The 25,040-nt window shown below is 48.5% G+C and overlaps 2 protein-coding genes across 6 annotated transcripts; both read right to left on the reverse strand.

Moving 5' to 3' along the window:
• Positions 1–149: 149 nt before the first annotated feature.
• LOC120905627 (torso-like protein) lies at positions 150–18,544 on the reverse strand. Of its 5 annotated transcripts, none has more exons than XM_040316618.1 (4): positions 18,270–18,544; positions 16,776–17,012; positions 2,166–2,746; positions 150–1,859 (listed from the first exon to the last, which is right to left on the reverse strand). In XM_040316618.1, exons 3-4 carry the CDS (start codon positions 2,514–2,516, stop codon positions 1,029–1,031), a joined length of 1,182 nt encoding a protein of 393 aa, XP_040172552.1. In that variant the 5' UTR covers positions 2,517–2,746; positions 16,776–17,012; positions 18,270–18,544; the 3' UTR covers positions 150–1,028. The 5 variants fall into 5 exon arrangements, with proteins under 5 accessions (XP_040172552.1, XP_040172544.1, XP_040172570.1 ...); XM_040316610.1 differs by lacking the exon at positions 18,270–18,544 and adding an exon at positions 17,889–18,215; XM_040316636.1 differs by lacking the exon at positions 18,270–18,544 and adding an exon at positions 17,874–18,215 and having other exon boundaries at positions 16,776–16,955.
• A 4,628-nt stretch (positions 18,545–23,172) lies between these two features.
• On the reverse strand, positions 23,173–25,036 carry LOC120908623 (peroxisomal membrane protein PEX16). The gene is made up of 3 exons (XM_040319832.1): positions 24,417–25,036; positions 24,109–24,358; positions 23,173–24,038 (listed from the first exon to the last, which is right to left on the reverse strand). Exons 1-3 carry the CDS (start codon positions 24,538–24,540, stop codon positions 23,369–23,371), a joined length of 1,044 nt encoding a protein of 347 aa, XP_040175766.1. The 5' UTR covers positions 24,541–25,036; the 3' UTR covers positions 23,173–23,368.
• Between the last annotated feature and the right edge of the window lie 4 nt (positions 25,037–25,040).

The following is a 25,040-nucleotide window of genomic DNA, read 5'->3' on the forward strand; positions in this document are numbered from 1 at the left end:
GTGTATTGGAACATTCGCTTCATGGTACTTACGTATCTCCATTACCATCTCAAACGAGCAAAAATATATCAAAAGTAGATCCTAATCAGATATGGATTACATCGAGAGCTTCTTCATCCAAACACACACACATACAGACGCATCAGAACTCATTTCTCCTTAAAGCTTGTTCTTTTTATTTACTCCGTCCGGCTTAAATATGACTATCACTAGTTGATTTTTAATCCATTATCTTACGCGTAAAAAAGGATCCTTAGCTCAAATTAATCTACTTGCTCTGTCTACCACTCTTCCCCCTAACGATTGCGCACGCACGCACGCACACGGGGCACACACGTGGTGCCATAATGCTGCGTGGTTGTGTTGTCCCACATGTTAATGCCGACTTTCCCGGTACAAAACGCGTGTCTACTCCGCGTGTTTAGGGCTGCTGGTTTCTCTCCCGGAAGATGGGTTGGGAGGGTTGGGGGAGGTCCATACAACCTGGCAAACACTCTAGAGTCAACTAAGTCTATCACAGCATGTGAAAGTAGTAGTAGTAGTAATAGTAATAGTAGCAGTAGTGGTAGTAGTAGTGTGTGTAGTTAGAGTGAAGCTTTTTCCGGTGTGTGTGTGTATGACACTTGTGGATTCCGAAGGGGACCCTTTTACTCCAAGCTTAAGACTAATGTGTGGGAGTTTTGGGTGTGTGTGTGTGTGCCATCACTGCAATAAAACTCATTTGCACCTTGCGCGTGTGGCCTGCGTGGCTTTGGTGTGGCCCACAGCCCACTGGAACCGTGAAGCTACAACGGTGTGCGCTCCCAAATACCTCAAAAAGGCGGGCGAAGGTGCCTCCAGAAGAAGACGCGCGTTAAATTAGTCTACTCGTAACTCGTAACAGAGCTCAGAAGTCACCCCCTTCCCCCCAGGATCGATTACCACAGTGAGCAGTGGACAATTTCCGTAGGAAATCACCACCGGCCAACACCACCATTAGCGTACTTCCGTCTCGCGGATCACCGCTGTGACCGCTGCTTCGCCTCCGGCTACATGTTCACTTCCCACAGCTTGAGATAGTTGTCCAGTATCTCCTCGTACCAGGCCCGCTTGGCCGGATCCTTAAACAGCACGCTCAGCGAGCGCATGTCCAGCTGCAGGATCGCTTCGTTCTGCAGCAGCGCGCTCAGTATCCGCAGCAGCGAGCCGTCGCCGTGCAGCTTGAGCAGGCTGCTGTACGTGAAGACGTAGTAGGACAGGCGCAGCTTCCGGGCGGCCCACGTTTCGATCGTCGCGTTCCCGCTGGCGCACCGTATCTTGCCCATGTGCTCCACGTACCACGGCGCGAAGTGATCGTACAGGTCCACCTTGGACACCGTCATTTCGCCCCGCTTCTTCAGCTTATCCTTCACGTAGCCGTAGTTGCGCTTGTTAAACACAAACACCTGATAGAGCGAGTTGCCGGTCACGTACGCGTTGATATAGTGCGTCCCGTACTGGTTCATGAACTGCACCGCGGACGTCGTGTCGCCGATCACGACGCTCTGCATCTTGCGCGCCACCTCCGGCTCGAGCGTCTGGTTCGGCGGGATCGGTTTGGTGAAGCGGGCGCTGTCCCGGTACCGGGCGACCCGGACCAGCACGTAGCAGTAGTCGTCCCGCTCGAGGTACTTGCTTTGGATGCCTAGCTTCTTGGCGGCCACCTCCGGGTGCCAGCCCTCGGTGTACGCCCGCCACGGGCTGTCCAGCCGCTCGATCTGGAAGTCGCGGAAGTACGCCTGGAACAGCTGGCGCCGGTTGTCGCAGAACTCCATGTGGAAGTCGCCGTTAAAGATGCCCGGCTTTACCTCGAACTCTTCCGTCTTGAGCAGATCCAGACCCTGGTGTGAGAGAAAAGGGAGAAGATCGATTTAGCGAATGGGTGGTTTCCGAGCAACCGAGCGCCCCAGTGTGTGAACGGCGTAACGTCGCGCGCTCGCGCTCCACTGCCCTAAAGAGACAGCGTGAGAGAGTGCCTAACGGGTTTGCGCCGCTTATCGGCCACACGTTTGCACGGGACGCCATCCGGAAAGCGGAGAATCGGGCTCCGGGCACGCACGTTCCAAAGTAGTACGCTCAAAACAAAACCAAAAAAACCCGGCGCTTACGCCACCTGCACGTGCAACGCGCAGCAGGGTCTCCCTTACCGTGAAGATGTTGTTGGTCGGCTCCTTGAACAGCCATCGTTCGGTATCGTTGTACGAGATGACCTTCATCGATATCGACAGATAGCCGTAGCGCAGGAACACGTTGATCGCTTTGCCTAGCCGCAGCTGCGATTCCCGCTGCCCGCTACACTGCCCAGGCAGTCCGCACAGCAATAGTGCGGCCACGATCACGAGCACGCTCGCCATCGATGGTGGCACCAACTTGCTGGCTGCCGTTGCTGATAATGACGAGGAGGAGGGTGTTGCTGTTCCTGCATGATGTTGATGCGGATGATATTGCGGATGATGATGATGGCTGTGATCGCGATCGTGTGCCGTGCCGTTCGTCATCACTCGTCCTCCAACCACCCAATTAGGCGCCGTTCCGTTCCAACTGGTGTTGATGGTGAATCCTTGCAGTTTTCGTGTTTCACCACAATTTGCCGAACCGTTTTCCGGGATGATGCAAGAAGTGCGGGATGGGGATCGTGCGTGCCAATCCTGTTACATCTGTTACGCGCGTGCTTACATTATCGTGGCCAGAGAGCAAGTAGTAAAGGTGTTGTAGCAACTCGGTTGTTCTGTGGAAACGAAACCAGAAGAAGAGCAATAATTAATGGAAATTGCAGAAAATCATTATCCAGCTTTGGATCGTTGTTTTTCTTAATGTTTCTTTTTACAGAGCGTTACGAAACTCCGCGCAAGGCCGTCACGAGTTCAAGATCACTGTCACCTGCGCACCACACTGCACACCACCTCGTGACAGCGGCGCGATCGGCTGCGCCACGCTTTGCGCTATTTGCGCTTCGGTTGGTGTTTATTTTGCAAACAGTCGAGCCTCCTCCGCCTTCCCTTGGGTCGTTGCATACGGCTGCGATGTTTCATAGCACATCGGCCGCACTGCTGGACATACTAAGCTTTGGCCCCCTAGATGGATCTCCATGTTCGTTTCGCCGTTTCGCTCCCCCCGCACCCTCATTCGGACCTTTTTTTGCCGATCGGATGGAGTTAAAAGATGGCTTGTCCGGTGGGGTGGCTCCAAACACGGCCAGAATGCAGCTTAATGAAACGGCCAGCTGCAAACACACACACACACATTTCGCGATGCTCGATGCAACTCCATCACCACCATCACGAACAACGCAAAACACGGTGGCGGCATTCGGTGGTTGGTAATTATTAACGCCAGATTGGCGCTCTGTTGAAACAACACGCGCCTTGTTCCGGACGGTTTGTAGGACATGCTGCATATACGGGTAAAGATCCGACCACTAACCTCATCTCCCCCACCCTCCACCCTTTGTGAGCACAAAAACGCACATCAAGGCGTTAAACCAAATGGAAACGCCACGTTAGAGCTGCAATCGTGGTGATCATTTTGTGTGTGAGAGAGAGAGAGAGAGTATTTTCCCTTCATTCATGGCGGCATCGATGCAACCACACCAGACCAACCAGACGCATTCTTCGCTCAGAGTCAGCAGCGCCAGACAAGCTAAGCGTTGTCAAGGGCAACCCCGCGCAACCAAATTCACGTTTCTTAACGGCGCAAATCAGCCGCGCGCACGCGGATCGTTTGATCAGATGGACCGGTGAAGACCGATCTTGCCGCTCTAAACCACCGCAACATCCTCTCGTAAAGGGTTGTCTGTAATTGTGTGTGTGTGTGTGTGTTTTCTTCTCAAACTGAGAATTGAAAAACGAAAATCAATTATTTGCCATTCCTCAGCTTCGCCGGACTGCTGCGCAAACTGACAAGTCATCCACTCAGCCACGGTTGGTCCAGTGCGTTGCCACTGCCAAAATTTCCCACTTGACTGGCCAAAGTCAATGACACCGTGTGTATGTGTGTGTAGAATGACTTTGTTTGACGCACCTGTTTAGCACCTCGCCACGCTTTTTGATACTTAGCGGATGCGCATGAAATCGTACGCAAAAAAAACGGGAGCTTTTTGTTAGAGACACAGAGGTTCAGCCGGTGAAGATCGTTTTCATTATCACAGCTTTGGCATATTTGTGTTTGAAGTCGTCAAAACATGCCGATGACCCTCGAACATGATTTGTAGGAAAAAATATACTTTTACCAGCGATGGCTGTACAATGAATGTAAAAATAACCGAAACATCAGTACAACGGTGAGTGAGTTTTTGTTATGTGCCTTCCAATGGTTGAATATTGATAACGGCTACGAAAGCAAAAAAAAGGCGAAGGAAATGGTCGAAATACTTTTTATGTACCCATCCATTATGCATGTTCAAGTTTGTTCTAATAGTTTGTTTTCGCACAGTTTTTGTGACTAACAGTTGAAGAGGCGTAAGAATGTTGCCACACTATGGTTTAATGTCTAATGTGTGTAAGGCATTCATCGAAAAGAATTATGTGGGTACATTTGTTGTTACATCATATAAAGAACTGTTCTTTGTTGCTTGAGAAACATACTAATTTGTTTGATGCAGATTTGTTGGGAGATCATTTTTTGAAACCATTTGCACACTGAAACTAATACAAAATAATCTCGACATGGTTTTGAATCATTTCTATGGGCCAAAAGGGTAGATCAGGTGGTCTATTCTACAGCCACACTAGCCCCAGCTTTGGCCGGAAGGGATCAATTCGCATCGAAAAACGGTCCGTTCGTTGTAGGGACTGACTATTCGATTGGTGAGTCAATACAGACAGAATATACAATACACCGGCATGACTGCGTAGGTCACCACGTCAAAAAAGCACCAGCTTACCAGTTTACACGGATGAACACAAATCATAAATTACAGGGGTTTTCAGGTGTTCTCCTAGTTGGAAGACTCTATCTTCCGGGAAATGAACTTAATACAATGGGAATTGGACTCTAAAGCATCCTTTTTGGATAAATACAATAAGAATAGAGTCCAATTTCCATCATATTAAGTAAACTTTCCATAACAATGATTCAAGGAAGTGTCCCACAACTATGAGAATTCCTAAAAAACCCCTTCCTCTTCTTCTATTTGGCGTAACGTCCTACGCGGACATGCCGGCCTATACAGGCTTTCGAGACTTAATTCATTACCACGCAGCCGGATAAGTCAATCCTTGCTACGGGGGGACCGTCCGGTCCATTCTGGGCTTGAACCCATGACGGGCATGTTATTGAGTCGTTCGAGTTGACGACTGTACCACGGGACCGCCCCTGAAAAACCCCATATCCTTCAATTAAATTCATAAATCTTTTTGGAATTAAACACACTAAAACACACTTTTTGGAGATATCCAATAGGAAGAAAGTCCAGTAGAGTCCAATTCCTATCATATTAAGTTAACTTTTCATGCGAAAGAGTAAAGGAAGTGTCCCACAACTATGAAAATCCCTGAAAACCCCTGTACTCTATATTAAATTGACCCTTCAATCAAATGTATAAATTTTTCCAAACAGAGTTGCTTGTAAAACTTTGTAATAAAATTGCATATACATGCAGCTGTAATTACAAATACAAATGCAACCCTTTCTTCAGTAAACTGCAAACAAATTTGGGCAAATAATAATCACTCATGTGAGGTAGAATTGAAACAAAAAGAACGTTTCATTGTAAATGATTTAAATGTCGCTTCCAAGCAAAAAGGGTGAAACATTCACCAGAATAACACTGTGACATCAGGCTTTGGAACAAATATCAAACCTTCCCAGCATCATCTCTCCCACCTATCGGATGATGTCAGGGGCAAGTGAAGACCGCATCTGCACTTGATGCCTCCAACCCTGCCTGCCCGAATTCGGGCTCAACAAAGCGGCGTCCACGTAAGGCACGTAAATTAGCTATTATTTTGACAGCAGAATTTATACCACTCCAATAAACAATAAATTAGTTGCACATCAACCAGGGGGAGGGGGGGAGGGGGATGTAGGGCGGGAGCTGGTACGCTGCTGGTACGCTTTTAAAGGAAAGCGAAAAGACCATAAAAACAAAGCACATTGTATCGGCCGGCTGACGAGTGACGAGTGACTTGTGTGTGTGTGTGTGTCTTAGTCCTTGACTTAGATTCGAGCTACTTACAAGCCAGTGTGTGTGTGTGTGTGTACTACTTATGCAAGAACCATCTCACACCGTGGGCCACATACTACACCACAGTCACGCCAACTATCAGCTTCAGGCAATGTTTGTCTGTGTCTACGAAAGTACAAGGGGCTAATTAAAAAAAGGTCCAAATATTTCCCCTTTACAAAAACCCGAGCATAATAAACTTCCTCATTCCTACATGAAGAGGTGTAAATGATCTTTTTTGTGAGGCTTTCCCATTACCCTGTTCCAATGTCATAGAACGGTTTGGACACGCTCCGGAGTACCATTGCGTTCGTGTTGGTCGATCGTCATTGCTTCGGGGTCGGGGTCAATGCGGGCATCAAGCGAATAATCGGTACATCGGTCATCACCACCAACCAACTATGACGCCCGTGTCGTGTGAACTCATTTTAAAGCCATCGCTTGTAATGCAGTTGACCTCCGACCGGCCGGCTGGCAGACCGACGTGGCACCATTATGTACACCCGATCAGCACGAAGAAGAACACATCATCCGGTTTTGGATCAGGGAGGGGGGTGGGTTGCAAGTGATGATGAATGCAGTGAGGTGGAAATGGTGCTTAAACGCTCCTCCACACACTAATGAAAGGTGCGCGCTGTGGGCGCGCTATTAAGCCCGACGGTCGACTTCCTCAAGACCTTAAGCTAATTAATATTTTATCGCCATTTTATGGAACCATTTTGTGTACAAGAAATACACCACACAGGGAAGAAAAAAATACAGCAATTACTTCTTCTTGATGGCTCATTGCACATTGCACCGCTGGCGCTCGAAAGGATTGGGCAAAGCGTGAATTTTCTCTATCCCTCTTATTTTCGCACACGAATGCTGCGGTTTTGCGGTAACCGAAAATCGATTCCAACCCTCCATGAGCATGAGACACAATTTCCGGTGTTGGCTAATGAGTGTCGATCGACCGTGTGTGTGTGTGTGTGAGCGACGGTGATTGATGGTTGAATTGATATTTTTTTGTTCCCACCACACAACCAACACACGGAGCCGTTTGTTTCTTCCGGAAAATGTCCCATCCAATGCCAACAATCACTACTGGTAGGGGCAACTTCGATTACGTTAGTTAGTGTAGTGTCGTATGCAAAAAACGAACGAACGGTGAGACAAAAAACACAGCCAAAAACACGTGCCCAGAATGGATGATTAGCTTTGCGTCATTGGTGCGGCGCTTTGCGCGAGAGTTTCGCTTTTGCGCGCGTCCCTTATTGTTTATGCGGGGTTTGCCTGATGATGAGACAGACGACCACCGACCAGGTATCGAATGGGACACGCGTTGGCGAAAAGCGCAACCCGAACGCTCACTTTCAATATGCACCGACCTAGTGTACGGCGGACCGATTGGGTTAAGCAAATTGGGTCAAAGCGAAAGCGGAACAGTACAGTAGTCCAGTGCAAGCCTGTGTAATGTGGACTTGTGCGGTGGCACACTGCACTGCATACAGTCGCTGCGGTCGGGGCTGTAATGCACGTTCGAGGGGGAGGGGGGAGGGGTGGGTGTTTTTTGTTTTGGTTTGGAGCTCCGTTACTTTTGGCCACGGTGGTGGAGCGGGTGGAGCAGCGGGCGGGTCACATTGCGTAAGTGATGCGGCGGTACGAAGTGCGCACCGACACTTGCGCGTGTGCGATACACGGCTGCCTGCAACTTCATACTCATTCATTAGCAAGCAGCGGGCAGGAGGTGTGGTGTGTGTGTGTGTGTGCGGTCGATCGTACATGGGGTGGCAAACGTGAAGTAAAACCCCGAACCCGAACCCCGGGTGTGAGGGATTGATTACAGAAACAATTACTTAACGATTAGTTCCGGCAACCCGTCTCGTTTGGGGTTTGGGATGGGTGGGATGAAGGGGTTAAGCTGACAAAACACCGATTCATTAGGTGTGCCCGATCGGGTAATCCCGAGGATGGAGGAGGAGGAGGGCCGAGCGAGCGATGATCTGGTGCCGATCAAACCGGGTTGTTGCATGAAATATTGCACGGATTAAAGGTAAAATGTTGCAAATTGGACGGTAAAATAAGGAAAAATGGCTTTAGGTTTTAGCTTAGTGGTAGCATTGAGCAGCTTTGACCAGACATTAACAATACTTGTGCTGTTTTACAGTGCTTGCAAATGATATTCGACCTCAAAGGTGGCATTTTTTGACAGTGTGCCTCGATATTTCCCTCCGACACACTTTAGTTCCACGAACAGTATAAAATGTTATTTGCTTATTCAAAACGGTACTTCAATTGCGATCATTCAATTAAATTATGTTTTATTTAGTGAGAATATTTTAAAACACAGTGTATAAAACGGACATCTAATTAAAGCGACGGTCGAAATACGCACGAAAGACTTCAACGACCGAACAGACGGCAAGAGGTTAATTATGATCTTTTCCTAGAATTTCATACACCAACCACGATTCACAAAAACCCCAACAAAAGACGATTATGTCAAATGTCTCTCTAGAATTAGAACCCCGAACACACCATCCCGCCGATCAATCTATTCCATAACGATCCTTAATTGATCGAGTACACACCCCTCGTCCGCTCGTCGGTGGCTAGAATGAAAGTTTCAATCAATTCTTGCAATCATTCAATCGAATCGTTTATTTTCCCCCGAAACGGTGCACCCTTTGAGCCGTGATTTACGAAACGACGAAGCCCCTACAACTGCGACGACGACGGCGCCCAATTACACTTCAATTCTGGCCGGAGTTGGCCGGCGGAGCTAAACGCCAACCAAACACGGCAAAACCACACTGATTGGAGCCAATTGAGAGCCAGGCCAGAACTAGAAACCGTAACCGCGGCTGTGAAACGCAACCTTAGTGTGTGTTTCGCCGGCATCGTACTGTGTGTTTCGTTCTGTTTTAGTTTTGCTACCCTTACCGTCCTTCTAACGTTACTCCCTCACATTGGAGTGGTAGACGGTTTAATGCCTTTTTGTTGTCGATTTAATTAATACATCGCATCCAGCATTGTACTAATGATTCTCACCCTCGAATCGCTGGTGCCCCGTTTTGGAGGCGTTTTGCTAAGTTTAAAAACAAACATCACAATGCACAGTGTCATTTCCTGGTTGGCGGGTTGCTGCATCCCACGAAATGGGAAGACGCTTGCCGATTCGATGGCCGGCTGAACTTGGCAGAGGTCAGAGCACGATCGATACGCGCAATGCTGACACACAATGCACTTCTCACGCCATTCACCTTGCCTTGCGGTTGGGCAGGCTTATGAAACGGGCAGGGGAGGTGTTTTGGAGTGAAGGTGTTTGCAGTGTATTCGAGCATCCGAAACCATCATCATCGGATACTGTCCGAAGGACACACACACACCAAGGGCTGTTGGTGGGTATGAGTGGAAAGGAGGAAATGGATACTTTTGTCACCAGCTGAGCCATGACGTAAGCGGTTTGGGCTCGACTGCCGCCACCGATCCACCGTCAGCCCGTTTAGTCGGACCTGCTCCGGTTGAACTTTGGTGCGCCGTCCTCATTAAGCAAAGACCGTGCCACAACTATGCTGTTAACTAATGCGGTTTTAATTAGGCGATGAAAATTAATGTCAAGAAAGAATGGAAAGCAAAAAAAACACTAAACGGCACGGGAGAGCAAGAGCAAAAGGGTACATTAAGCCGGGCCAGTAAAATGATCGCTGCCGGCAAGTGTTTCGAGGCAGCATGAAGATATTCAACCTAATTGCGGCTGTCGGTCGCTATATACCGGCAGGGAGCTACATTCTTGACCTTATTCCATTAGAAGCACATTAAATGAAAGTTAAAAAAAAGATGGGAGAATCATTCGTCGGTAGCCCACCGAGAGCGTACACTTACATCCGGTAAGGGTATGGATTCGTCGAGCTTTCCTTTACCTTTCTGCCGCACAAAGAACGCACCAGAAAAACTTCCTCCCAAGGGTTATTATGCTTCTCAATCAAGTTGCTGGTTCCTTCCATTCGCTCTACCGCTCAGCACCAATGCTATGCTGCTTTCAGTTTCAATTGTTCGCGATCTCCTTCTTTTCCCCCATGTTCATTCGCGTCCATCTTTAAGCGCCCCTTTTGCGTTTCACCGTGTTCACACATCCGGCCGGCTACCACCAGCTTGGGCAGAAGAGATCAAGGTTTGTCGCACGGTTCAAGGAAAGCAAAGTTCCCTGAACTTTTTTCCTCCTCTGGCCACGGCATAATTATCATCGCCAGCATCTTCGGTGCCGTCAGTGGTGCGTCCGGACTTGAATCCACCGCGATCGTGCTGAAACAGTGATACGATCGGGAAAAGAGTTGTATAAAACAGACGTTCTGTGTTCGCCTAAAAGGACACGCTTCCGCAACGATCGATGAGGCTGACGATGAAATCAATTTTGCTTTAAAACACAATCAGCTAGTACATTGTAGCGACCTTTTTCACCTTGCAATGGCTAACTACACACAGCTCTTCCCACGCGATTAAACGGCAAACTACAAAACGGTGGCCGATGCAAACGTGCGCACCGCCGCTGATAAGCAACCTTCAACGCGTTATCAGGCGTTAATTTTCTGTGGAACGATCCCCAGCCACCCGCAAAAGGGAGATCTGTGGAACGATTTCTTGGGAAATTACCCCTTTCCGTGAATTGCTAACAAACGTACAATTTTGCTCTGCCCACTGTTGCATAAACAGCCTCTTCCGGTAGCATCCGGTTCCCTACGGATAAAGTAATCGGGTGCAATCGCGTCGACCGGGTGAGAACCAACCTTCTAAAGCTTCTGCTTCCCGCAGACTAACACTAAGACTAACGGAAACAAAGTGTGTGCCTTGAGCGTTGCGGTCTGCTCGCGATCACCACCCTTTAGACCGTCCCCCAACTCAAGGCTGTGGCATTGTGTGGACGGCACGAGCGTTTGCTTGATTGATCGCGATTTGTTTTCGCGATTCTAATACACCTAACAAAGTGCACGATCATCACCTGAGGCAGATGGGTTCAATTTTACGTGGTTGACGTGGCGGTGGCGGAATGGGACAACAACAACCTCGGTTAGCTAATTTCTAAACAAATAATCAAACGTCACCAACGCTGGTGCTCACCAGGGGCAGTTTTGATCCATTTTTGGATCAATTTTCTAGCTCGCCGCGCGCGCTTCAAACGGTACCACATTCGGCCATTCGGCTTTAATTGCCATCAAGGCACACACTGACCGCGAAACCCCTGATGCCATTGTCACACGCGTGTGTGTGTGACCTAGAAAGGCGGATTTTTCATCGACCACCCGGCGTTGATCGAGCAGCATAAATTGTTCAATTTGCACATTCAATGGCCAGATTGATACATAACATTGAACGGCGAACGATGATGATCATCGCCGCGCTGTGTTTAATTTGTGAATGGGAATGAGTGAATGAGTTCTTTTTTTTTCTCTACTTTTTTGTTGTTGGTGGTATATCATTGTTGTCTTTAGCACTTGTTCCCACATGCACGCACAGAGACACAAAAAACCAACCGGCCTGTCGGTTCGGTTTTCATTGTTCAATGTTGTGTGCGCTTGCGATCTTGCCCAAGGGCATCGGCGGAGAAGAAGATGCGGCACAAACGGCACAATGTTGGGATAATGTCAACGCATCAAACAATAGAACCCACTGTTCGGGAGGGGGGCTGTAACCGCACAGGCACATTTACCTGTCGTGTCGTGTTTTTGGTTTCCCTCTTTTCTCTTAGTGTGTTTTTTTTTGTTCGAACATTGCCACGCGATCGCGACATTGACGCACGATCGTGCAATGGCTGCAGCCGACACGATATTGACACGCTCGTTCGATTGTTTTACCCTGCAGCCCTTTGTAGCGGTGTGGTTGCACGGGTGGCTGATAAAACCCTCCCTGCCTTCTCCACCTCGTGATGGGAAAGATTAAACCTGAGGGCTTAACACACACACAGATCGGAGTTACAGTTCAGCGATATCGGTACAAACGATCGCCGCGATCAACAACGGGACCCCTGACAGCGGTTGACACCTTCCACCGTGTGCTTCCTCTCTGGCGGGCTGGAAATGTCACTGTCAAGGTAAGCGGGGGTCGATCCCCGCTTAAACCACCCGCTTGGTGGTGCATCCGTTGCGCAATTTGGCTGCCGAGCCACAACACAAAACAACGACGCGCTATAGCAAACGCGCCGTTCACAACAAAGCAACGCCCCAACATGCAACGCGCATTTTATGCTCCCCCACACATCTGGTGAGCCCGAAAATGTTTCGAAAAATCACTCCGCTGACATATGCTAAGCAGCGCCCGACATTGACCCGCTGCCTCGCTAATGAGGCTGTAGGGCAAAAGAAGAAAAACGAAAAACGAAACAACCGCCAAATCCATGTGATCACATTTCGACCCTCGTTCGATCGATCGGTGTTCGAGATGCGTTCGATCGGTTCGGAAATAAATGAATTCAGCTGTTAATGTGGCGCGCTTTGTGGTTGTGACTGTGCGAGCTCGAGCCAGCTCACCTTGACGCTCATCCTGTTCGGGTTAGTGGTCTGGGCTGCAGGTCTTCAGGGACGGTGTATCGCAAGGGATTACTACTACCGCCGTACCATGTATCGGGCTGAGAGCTTAATACTGTGCGTGTGGGGGAGAGCTTCGTACCCTTCCGTACACACCAATTGACCAATCGCTCGGTTATCCTGCCCTTGTCGCTGGCCTGCTAAGGCAACAACAGCACCACGCTGGTGCAATATGCTAATGCACTGTGCCGCTTCCAAGGATATACCAAACACGGGCGCTTAGATAGAGCCGTTTGGGCCTTATCGGGCAGTGCTGTTGGTCCCCAGCGCAGCATAATGATCCGATCCGTTGGGAAGTTTTGCAATCGTGCATACGAAAATAGCAAACACCTGGAGCCTCTGGTAAAGACCGGTTTGATTTTATTATTGGATCGATGGCTCCGTCCGTCGGAAACAATGTCGGTTGGTTCTCAAAGAATTATGTTTCCAAAAAAAAAACCTTTCAATGGAAGCCTTCCAGTAGTGATAAAGGAAGATCCAACTCTTTCTGTACGGTTCCGTTTTTTTCCGTTTTTTTTGTACTAGAAATGAACCGCAAGAAGCTAATGAAGCTTCCACGAGGACCTAACTACATTGGATTTATGTTTAAAAAAATTACCATTGTAGCTTCTTATTGTTGCTATTAGCAATCTAATATATTTACAAAAAGTACTGAAAACTCATCTTTAAATCCATAAATCCATAATCATGAATTAATTCAACATCACAATTTAATAAGATCCCAAAATCGATGAAACGGAATGAACCGGAACCAACTTCAAATCTTCGAAATTCTACGAAAATATGCCAATTAAAAAATTACTTACGATTCATGCCATAATTACAAACAGAAATTCACGAAGAATGAAGATTTAATCTGAAAACTAACAACCAATACGAAATGGAATTCCAACGAGATGCCAAGAGGGTCCTTTTGTTTGATAGTTGATGGTCTTATTCTATCGATTTCATACCCAGCTTAAAACTATTATGCTAAATTTATCAATTTTACAAAATATTCGATGAAAAATCCTTCTTCCTTTCCTCTTATCATACTCCAAAGCAGTGCTCTCTAACCTTTTTAAGGTCCCTAGGATCACCTAGCTTTGAATATACACTTTGCACACTTTTGCCGACTCTTGTTCAAAGAACTTTGATACAATTTGTTCAATTCTTACTCTAGACGTGCGTGTTGAAAATTTAATGTTAATTGTGGAACGGATATATTTCACAATGTGTATTGTAATAAGGTTTTCTTTAAAAAGATCAATTCTATCGCGAGACCACATGTGGTCCACGGACCATAGGTTGAAGACCACTGTAATGTAAAGGTCACAACTGTGTGTACTAATCGTACTAATAATGACTTAATAAATGTATCATCTAATGAAAGGTACACCAGGAAATGGGACCAAATCAATATAGCCATCTCAAGCGAGCAGAAAATGTAACCCAATCATTGAAATCTAATTTCAAACATATCTCTTACAATGAAACGAGATTTACATTGCTGCTTAGACCCTTTTTCCCGTCATTTACTTTACCAATCGAATTGGATTAAAAATGTAAAACCCTTCTTGCAAAACAAAGAAGCTCGTTAAAATGTTCCCTCGAACAGCCTCGAATTACACTCAACGATTTGGAAGTGTGCACCCGGGCCTGATTGTTTGATTGCACTGCACTGAATTCCTTTTGCTCGTTGTTAATTGTCGTTCACCCTTCATCAACACACGACACATTCGATCACATAATGTGCACAAACGCCCGTATCGCCCGCATAATATATTGACGCACTTTGTTAGCGAGTGATTGAACCGTTTCGTACCACCTACCTGTCCGACACCTGCCCGATCCTAACCTACTTAGCACACCGGCCTTGCAGCAAAACCTGGCGGTCGTCCCTCTCATTACGATGGGAATTCAAACAATGTGTCTGTCATTTTTTAACGCGCAAGTAAGTGTTTTCGCTACATTGCACCGAGGAAATGCCGATCTCGCCCTCCCCGCATCAACCAACTAACCAACTCAAGCAGCATATCAGCTTACCCACCTAGCTTACACACTACGTTGCATCGTAATCTACCACCATGCGCAAGCGACCCTCGAATGCAGCTCCCCACCCTCCACACCCTGAAGAATGAAGGGCCCATGGAGGCGGTACCGCTGTTCTTCTGCCGTTCCGTTTCAAGTGTGATTTGGAGGGTGGACGGGGGGGATTTGTGTAATCCTCCTCGCACCACACCGTTCGGGCCAGCATTGGGTGCAAAGTGAGGAACTATTGACGACTTACGCACCCTTCGTTGGCGCACTTTTTTGTTTTTTGGCGCCGATCGGTGGACCATCGGACTATTATGCGATGCGCCACTTGAAGAATCCACAAACGGGTTGGGTTGGCTCACACCGCTTCTGTCCGCACTTGAGCGACGAGCGGACCATTTGGCGGGTAGCACATCACATCACGATTTACATGACTTCCCATCGATCGGGTGGGGGAAAGTGCAAGCGACCAGGTGGCTTAAGCTTGATGGTTTAGAGACAATAAACACGGTGCATTTAAGCATGATACTAGCGGCAGCTAAACCCCATCGAAGGGTTATATCATCCGGTGGACGTGGGAGCGACGCGAGAGGGTTTGGTTGTTGTTTGCCATGGCTTCCGAGCCAGCCGGTGATGCGGTCCGATGGGAAGATAAGATCAACCGCACGGAAAGAACCTTCTTCTGCGCTCGTCTCGCCGGCACACAATGGGGTGCCGCCCCGGTCGCCACGTTCTAAGGTCCACGCGCTCGACCATCACCCATCAGAGCCGGTTTGCACAACGGCTTCAATCACCGGCAATCGTAAATTGTACGGCCGGGCCCGTAATCAACGGGCTTGTCCAATGCTCAAGCGACTAACATCTCTATCCAATTTCCATTTGGAAGCGTTCGCTTTAATACATGCTGTGGCTCTGTTGGCTGAGGCTGTTTTTTCTGTAGAATACCTGAAGAAGCTCCCAACCGCTAAATAGCGACGATCTTGCGATCTTGCGATCGAGAACATCCGGTCGTCCAGCTCCGAACAACGATCACCACACATTCTACCCGATCATTCAATCTAATAGCCAGCCAGTTATCGAGTTGGAAATGTTTATTAATTTAAAATTTACAAACAAATTCTCTGTTTCTTGTGTGCTTTTATTCTGCAAATCACCCTACAAAATGATGGCTTTACGCGCCAAAGCAAACACAGCGATCTAATCGCATTGCCAATTCCAACCCGATCTGCGCACGGCGTTGCAGCTTCAACAACACCACTTATCGTTTGAAGTATTGTACGCACTGGTGGTGCAATTGGTGGTGCTAGTGTAAAACCAATTTCCTGGTGTGTCCGATTATTTGAGCCAAATGTTTGCCAGCGTCCCGCTAATGAGCTCGTTGCGTGGCTTGAAGTGGCTGAAGCTTAAATCCGGGTTTTGCGTTCTAGCTCAAGGACGTCCCTGCTTCGCAAACACACTCACACTCGGCTTTGTCCGGGTTGGAGTGGTACAGCAAACAGAGTGGAAGAAGAAGAAGGGTGTTGAAGGGAGGAGGAAGGCAACCTTATCGGAAATTCCAACTTTATTCCCAATCGCACACCGAGAGCTGTGGGAATGAATTCGTGTTTTTAAATAAATTTTTAGCATCTTCAGCAGCGAGCATAAGGTCCAACGCTTGTTTCTAAAACACTCACTACCCTGTTCTTCAACCTACCACTGTTTTAATAGGTCATTGCTCCCCCGCATTCCGGGTATTCCCGGAACGAGCATCAGCTGCCGAAGCTGGTCTGTCGGCAGAGTTTTATTTTTAGCACCGTTTGATGAGAGAAAACGTTAGAATTAGACCCGTTCTCCCCCAAAAACCCGACACAGCCTGTGGCAGAGCGTCTGAAATAGCTGACATTTTGGTGGGCACGGTGGGCATTATGTTTCGTGGTGACCAGTGGTCTCCCCCTCCCCCATTCGTGGCATTATTATACCAACCCCCCCTAGTAAAACATGATCGTCTCCTTGACGCGCTAACATTTAAAGCTTACCTCTTCCGCGCCGATCTCCTTGCTCCAGCTGTCTGGCTGGCTGGCTGTGTTACGTGTGGGGGCTGTATACGAGTTTGCAGCTCCTCAGCCGAGCCAGTACAACAGCCAACTGATGATGAGCTGACGAAAGACAACACAAGACAGGTGAGAGCACTTTCGGTGCACTTGCTGCCGGTGACACTACTGACACGAAACTGGAAAATTTATAACTTTTCTAACAAAACGAAAAAAAAAACACTGCAAAAAGAAATAATAATAACTGAGCATATTTTTTTTCTTCCCTCCAGCCGCCTGTGAAGGTATGTCACAACATTGCTGTGCTTTAATCTAATGCAAATTATGTCACACAGCAGCAGCAGCTGGAAGATGTTCACACTCACTCTCTTTCTCCTTCTTTTTCTCCCGCTCCCTTCACTAACTTCTTCAACCGGTTGGACACAGTGATAAAAAGGTTAAGTTTAAACCATTGCCGCTGTTCTTGTGCGCCTCAACCGGTGGCTTACACATTGGGGATAACAGACACACGATGCCACACGAAGCCGCGCTTGTCCCCACCCGGGCTGGGCTCTGGTCGCTTGCTACGCGATGCCACTGGCAAAATGCGGACAGCGATCGTCGTTGTTGTGAGCCTCAAACTCGCTGGGACCATTACCGTTTGATAGTTCGTGTTTATTGCTTCACTGGTCCGACTGGTGTCAAGATGCAGACTTGTGTAAAAGACGCAAGAAGAAGCCAACTCTAATAATGATGATCTGATACAAATTAAACTGAATTTCCCTACTTGAAGGGAACGGCGCCACACGTTAACTCCTGCAGCGCACGCTATCACCACTACCGGGAGGCGCCCTAGTCACCACGTGCACTATGAAATCAAAACCTCGCCAACTTTCGATAATCTCTCGCTCCCTCTCTCTCTCTCGCACACACACGTGCACATACGGGGAAGCTTCTCAAGCACGTTTGCCACACACTTCTGGCGCGATATGGCGCTTCCAAAACAGCACCACTCTTCTAATGTCACTTCCGCAGGCACGGTTGTAACAACACACGGTCCCCCCTTCTCCCCATGGGGGAGCCTACTTTTCGGGCTCACCTCACATCTAACAAACGTACCCTGTCAGCACACGCGCACACACACACACGCACACTCGACAGCAAGCCCCGATCACACCCCGATCGACACCGAGGCAAGTTGCGCACTGCGCGGCCGCGAGAACGCGTTCTCGCTTCACGCCGCGAAAGGGAAACCGCGCGAGCACACGCACACACACACACACACACACACACTTACGGACACAATTCACAGCCGTTCGGGGGCAGCTTCTGCCTCCCTTTACAACAGGCAAAGCGCGCCGCCCTCCCCTATTGCGCTTCACTTCAGCTGGTGTTGAGAGGGAGACATAAGCGTAAGAACCTCCGTTTGCTACGCACACGACCAATACACACACACACATGGGGGGGGCGGAGGGGGGGGAGGCTTACAATTACACTTACTTCAAGCACCTAGCTTCCCTTCTCACTTCTACTTCCCCTTGGCGCTCGCTCACTCCGAGGGGTGGTGGTTTAGAACGCTGCCGCCGCTGTCGGTGTGACGTTCGCGATCGCCGGCAGCAAACGGGCGATAAGGGCAGCACCACGATCGGCAGGTAGCATCATCACCTCAGCCGCACACACACACACACACACACAAACACAGGGATGGATGACGCAAAGGGGGTTTAGTGGCAGAGAGCGCGCGTCGTGTGTGTTGTTGCCTGGCCCGTTGCACTCGATCGACTGAAAGGGTAGCGGCTGAAGACACGTTTTGCATCGTCTCGCGCTGGTTGCGAGCGTTGATTCGTTCGAAGCACATACACACAGAGACAGTGAGAGACACCTCACCTCCCCCCCCCCCTCCCCCCGGTTTGGAAGCCGTATGAAGGACATGCAGCGTTGTGTTGGAGTGTGGCCATCGGTGGAGGGGCCGGTGATCGAACCGAAAGCTCGCCGGCCTTAAGACCAAGCGCTGGGTGGTTTGGTGGAGGGTTGGGTTGGGTTGGTTGGTCGGTTGGGCGTTCGACACGACTCCCTTTAACAGCTGTTTTTCGCACCGGACAGGACTCGGAATCGGAACCCGCGCGTTAGCATGAATGGAATGTTTCGAATGGCTGAGTGCTTGGCTGTGTGCTTTAAAACACTGATGAAGGTTTTCTTTGTTTAATTTCTTTACTTTTAAATCATTCGTTAAAAGGTTGTTCGAGGGGGGTGTACAGGCCACTACATTCGCGCCAGATGCAAACGATAAGAACGGTGTAGTTCCGCCAACGCTGGACGAGCGTTATGCAATGTTTAGAGTTTTGTTATGAGTTTTTTTTTTTTGTTAAATTAGATTGCAACAACAACAACCACAAAAACATTGGCAAAGATCACAAAAAAGGGAAGGAAAAACTATAACTCTACCACCCCTTCTCCCCTATGGCGAAAGACACTGGCAGCTGGTGCGGTCAGGCTGTGGGTGCAGATTTGTTACACCGGCTTACACACCTACACCGTCAGCCCTACCCCGAGATCCAAGTACACACACACACGGGGAGGGGTGTGATTTGAAATGGGAAAGTGGACGAAACGAACGCCCGCTTTGGCAGCATAATGGCACAACAACGGGCGAGAACACCGACCGACCGACCGACCGACTGACCGTCGCTCAAAACTGGACCAGTTTTTGTGCAGACCGTCGTACCACGGGCACCATGGGTTGCTGCGATTGGCATTGAATCGTGGTTTTGGTAGCGCAGGCAACAGCAACAGTAGGCGCCTACTATGACGATGGAGTAGGGCGAACAGACGCGCCGAAACGACCCAACGGTCAACCTCAGTGGCCTCATCCTCAGCACCGCGTAATGCATTGTCGAGCGATCGAGTTGAGTGATCGTTCCGTGGTACGCGGACCAATCTTCAGCCCAAGTTCTGCGCCTTGTCCTGTGACGTGAAAGGGGTTCAAACAAGGCGTTTCGTAATAAGCACGGCACGGCAGCGCAGTACAACAACCTGTATCACACGCGTTCCTGCTGTTGGACGTCGTTCGGCGTCTTCGTCGTGGGTGCCAGCGAATGGCAAGTATCAACACACATTAAACAGTTACAAGGTTGTTTTGGTGGAGTATAGTTTTTGCGGAACACACACACAAACACACACAGAGAGCATAGCCATTCACTTACTTTTGAGGTTCAAATTCGTACACTACCGCTTGCGGGGTACTGCTGCTGACGGGCCGGGAACGTACTGAAATAGTCGCCCGGTAGCACAGGCCCAGACGTAAAGCAAACGTGGAGTTGGAAACAAACACACCAAAAAAGAACAAACACAAACTTTAGGTATGGCCATCCATCGAAAACATGGTTACAATTTGGCAAGCAAGAAATCTGATCTGGTTTTCTTGATCTGGCCATACAACCTCCACCGCCACCACTACCACCGGGGCCACCGGAGAAAGGCCACCCCTCGGTGGGAGCACTGGGTGGGGAACAAACGCTGGTTGAAGGTTTCCCTTTCCTCGCTGATTTTGGGGCGGCTTGGACAAGGAGAAAAGCTTCTACACCAAGGTCCTGTGCCGGTTCGCGCAGTGCACGTTTGATGGTGAAGGCATCTGCGGGCAGGTTGTTTGATTTATGGACGGACAGATTCCTAAACCAATTTGCTGCAGCTGGCTGTTGAAGTGGGTGAATGGACAAAGCAAAGTTTACTGACTGTACAAAAGGGCCTCTCGGCCTGTGCTCGTCTTACTGCACACATTGGAGCAAATACAATGATGGATTGTGCCATGGGACATCATTAAGAGCCTTGGTTTACATTATGTTGCAAGATATGCTGCTTTAGCTGACGCTGTGATGGCCTTGATGTTTAATACGGTTGAACCTAATGCGGAAGTGGTATTATGATCGATCGTTTGAAAGTTGTTGCTAGTAGCTCAAGTTACTGTAACACACAGACACAGACACACACAGAAACCATCTAGCAGGTGTCTGCTTCCGGGCAAGTTGGTGTGGTTAAGCTAGTTTCATCTGGGTGTCATTGAACTTCAGAACCGCGGGGTCTCTAGTATACGATCCGCAAATGGCACAAAACCATTCTTGATGAGGCATGGATCCGCTATTCAATCATTGTATAAAGCATTCTTTTACTAGCATATCCGATCGACCATGCGCAGAACCTCAAATAGGGGAATTTCCATTCAGGATTAAAACTCAAATTTTATACGTTCTTCTAATCTTCTGGAGTTAAAGAGATTGAACCTCTTAATGTCAAACAAACATTGTTCGTAAGAAAATATGTCCCGGAGAGGAAAACTCTTATACCATTCGAAGGATTTCGTCTTCAACTAACACTCCACTTCTCAAGCTGGTTGTATCACAGCAGAGCTTGGAATGGTAAACAGGAACTTTGCCTACTCTTGACATCTTAAGAGTATCGACCATGTTGGGTCCCATCTGATAACAACCTAACGCCAAAGTAAAGGAATTCGAGAAAGCTAATAACATTGAAGACAATCCAATTGCAGTCTTTTCTATTTCCCAATTTATTTGTTATAACCAAGATCACACTTATACATTTCAAGCTTTATCTTCCGGCCAGGAAACATCAAATCCATACCAAGACGCAAACACGTTCATTTGCATTCTGGTGCGTGTACCTCCGAGTGTCCTCTGGTTGCACTCCAAAAAGTTGCATCCATTTCAATTTAACACACCATTGCTACATGCTCCATGTTCGCACCGAATGCCATTGGACGGTAGCGCGCAAACATTTGACCTAAACCTGCAAACCTAGTAAAAAACAGTTTGCCGCACTACGAAATGCACCGCAGCACACACACAGCACAGCATGCCCTTGGTGTTTGGGTCGGCCCGTCCAGGTTTGGCCAAAAAGTTCCACCCCAAAGTTCCAACTATTACTAAATTGCGGCTTACCGCCGTGCACGAAGAAACCGAGGTGACCGTGCGATGGCAATTTCACGCGCCCAGATGGAAGGAGATCTCCGCTGCATTTCACGAACTGACCGCTGACGATGGGCGCAACTGGAACTGAACGTCCATGCCACTGTTTCCCTTTTGGGACAGGCTTTTTTGTGTGGCTTTCTCCCTCGCCCCTCTCTACCTCTCTTCCCCGAATGTTTTCCTCCGATCGTGCTTCCGCGCAAGTGGATTGGTTTGCGTAGTCGGGCGTGTATAATTTTCACCGCGGAGACAAATGAAGGTTGTTGAAAGATACGAAAGATTCGGTTAGGAAATGCTGCCACACACCCCATTTGTGGCCAGCTCCGGTTGGTTTGCACATTTTTCTTGCAAGAAAAATCAACCATGTCCGCTGTTGTGGCAGCGGTTGGGCCGCAAACCGAAATTAGGTCACAGGAAAATGGATGCACTTGGTAGTTGCAGCTCTCGCGTGCCATGTGACTCAAAGGCCAGTACATAACATTTCCAAGAAATAAAAATGTATTTAAAAAGGCCTCACAGCTGGGGAAAAGAACAAACTGTCGGCGAACGTGGAAGAATAAGGGGCGCACCGTCGGCAACATGTGGCTGCCAAAGGGAAGGTGCTGCAGAAAAGTGCATCGGTCAGGCAAATGAATGAATGTGTGTTGCAACACGCTAGTACCGGTGGGAAATGCACATTTATAAAGCTCAGCGAAAACACTCCACTGCGTACATGAGTGTATGTGTATTTAGCTTACCAACTGAACCGTAATTTATTATTGTTATACTGTATGTTTTTATTGTTTAACAGTGCACCAAGCTTGGGGTTTCTTGCTGTTTTATTTACTATAATTTACCACCCAGTACTGCACACACACAATGTCACTGTCCAAATCGACTCGCGAGCCGGCTGGTGTCGAACGGCAAACACCTCAATTGAGTGCTGTTAGTTGCAAAGGATTCTAGTGGACTATTACGTGAGTCAGGTTTGCGATAACAAGCGAACCACAGCATTATCTCAATTTCAGGCCACGTTAATCGAATAAACGGGTTCCACTCATCCACGCGCGAACTGAGCATCGCGGTGCAGCACAGAACGGCCAGCATCAGAACGCCCCTTAATGCATCCCCCGGGTGATTGCTCAATTTCCTTTCCCATTTTCGTTTCCTGTAACGGTTATGCTCGGTGCTGCATTATCGGGTTTAGAGAGCTGTCTATCGTCTTGTTTTTCCTTTTCTTTCGAAGCTTCATTCGTTCGCTCTAGTAGAATGCAGCCACACCATCCAGGGAAGCATAAGGAGCATAAATTGAACTGAATTGATACCAATCATCCTAAATGTCCACCGGCCACTAGTAAGGGGCGTGCGCTCGGTTCCATTGCCGGTTTGAGGATGTTCAAAACATTGAAGTCAGCAACGTCAGGTTTCCTTGCGAGACAAAACAGTTCAATTGATAGACAAAATCATTTATTTAATATGCCGTTTTCTTGCATCCTGCCTGCTGCTTGCGAGAACCACAAAACCCCCAACAAACCAAACCCACCATGCATGCACCGAAACCCCCTTTAACTGCATCAACCCTTAAGCCTATTGCTTGCAGCTTCGTTGGGCCAACCAAGCGCGCGAATCGTCCAACCCCCGTTACGTCGACCACATATAGAAGTACGTCTCCTGCCAGTGCGGAATGTAGGAAAGTATGAGCCGCGCAATGCTACCCGTCAGTGGCACGTTGTTCCCGATGCCGTTCAGCAGGCACGCGATCTTGTCGTGCGTGTAGCGATCGTAGAACGGTGACCGCATCAGGTACAGCAGCATCGATACACACCTTCGCGACAGTTCCACCCGCTGGTCCTTCGAGAGCACTTCGCGATTCTTGTAGTACATCCGCAGGCTGGCACTGTCCAGCGCCAGCGCGATCAGGTAGCTGGTCCAGCTTTTCGTCCCAAACTTTCTCATGCTCGCCAGATGGATGAGCGGTTTGGCAATGTAGAGCATCTCGGCCGACACGAGAAACTTCCCACCGTACACGGCCGGCTGGTGAGAAGAGCTCCCCGTTGCCGGCGGTTTCCACGATCGTGACGTCAGCGAAGGTGAACAGTTCACTTTGCGCATCACGCGCCCCGAACGTTTCAGCACGATGGCGGAACTTCCGTCCGCCAGATTGTCACGGAATGATGCATTGTCCGATTGGGGATGATCATGGTGGTGGTTGTCTGTTTGTATTGTTTTGCGATTCAGCGCCGGAATCGGTGGGTTGCGAACGATTTTCGTATTTTGGCAAAATAGCGTTAGAATCAGTCTGCCTATGCATCTGCAAAGGTAACAGCGTAGGTAAGAGAATGCTAAGCGCTTTGGATGTTTTGTGATGAGCGGCCACTTACTTTATCGTTTGTATGACAACGATGAAAAACCATCGCCCGCTCGTGCCCCACACTTTATGGGCGGACAGCTCTATAAACACTTCACAGTACTCCAGCGTCGTGAGCAGCACATTCAGGTGCCGTTCTAGGGGTTGTGTGTCGTCGGGCGTGTTTTTACTTGCCTTCTCTATTATCCGGTCGTTGAAAAACACCAGCAAGTTGGACAGGGAGTACACCAGCTCCGAGACGGCGGAAGAGTTGTTAATTTTGCCTGCAAAACAAGACCGATTACATTCCGGAACAGGCGTAGCAGGAGCAGGCTAACTTACCAGCCACAAAGTACGAAAGCCACTTGACCGTCAGTTCAACGTCTGCCAGGGCGGACGGATTACCCGATACCCATTTCACGTATCGTTCGTAGAGGTTCTGCACCTCGGACAAGGGAGACGACATGGCGGATCGGTTCGAACGTGGTTCGGGCGATGGGATCAAAGGTGAGCAGCACTTATCATGCAGATTTGCACACACGTTCAACACCGCAGCATATCACAGTTATCTTTACCAGGTGGCCAATGTTTTCCTGCCCGTTTCCGTTTTTAGTACGTTCGCAATGTTTATCTTTCGCAGCGCAATATGTCAAAGGGACGGCAAGCAACCATCATACATGAGGCCGTATTGAGACTACCGATCGATAGCAAACGATCGAAAACGGTCGATTGAGCGGAACATTGTTTCCGCAAATTGCTGATCTTTTGATTGGCAAAGTAGCGATCATAATTTCATTAATTTTTACGGAGTTATAGTTTTCCAACAAAACGTACCTTCTATGCTTGGCTGCTTTTATCACATTTCTGTCGATTCGCTGTCGCTCGAATCCACCACGGCAGTACTCAACCCACGCGCATATACGCCCGCTGTCATTGAACTTATCGTTTATATCGTTTTTTCTTCGC

This window comes from Anopheles arabiensis, chromosome 2 (assembly GCF_016920715.1).
Source record: "Anopheles arabiensis isolate DONGOLA chromosome 2, AaraD3, whole genome shotgun sequence".
In the NCBI taxonomy this organism is placed as follows: Eukaryota; Metazoa; Arthropoda; class Insecta; order Diptera; family Culicidae; genus Anopheles; species Anopheles arabiensis.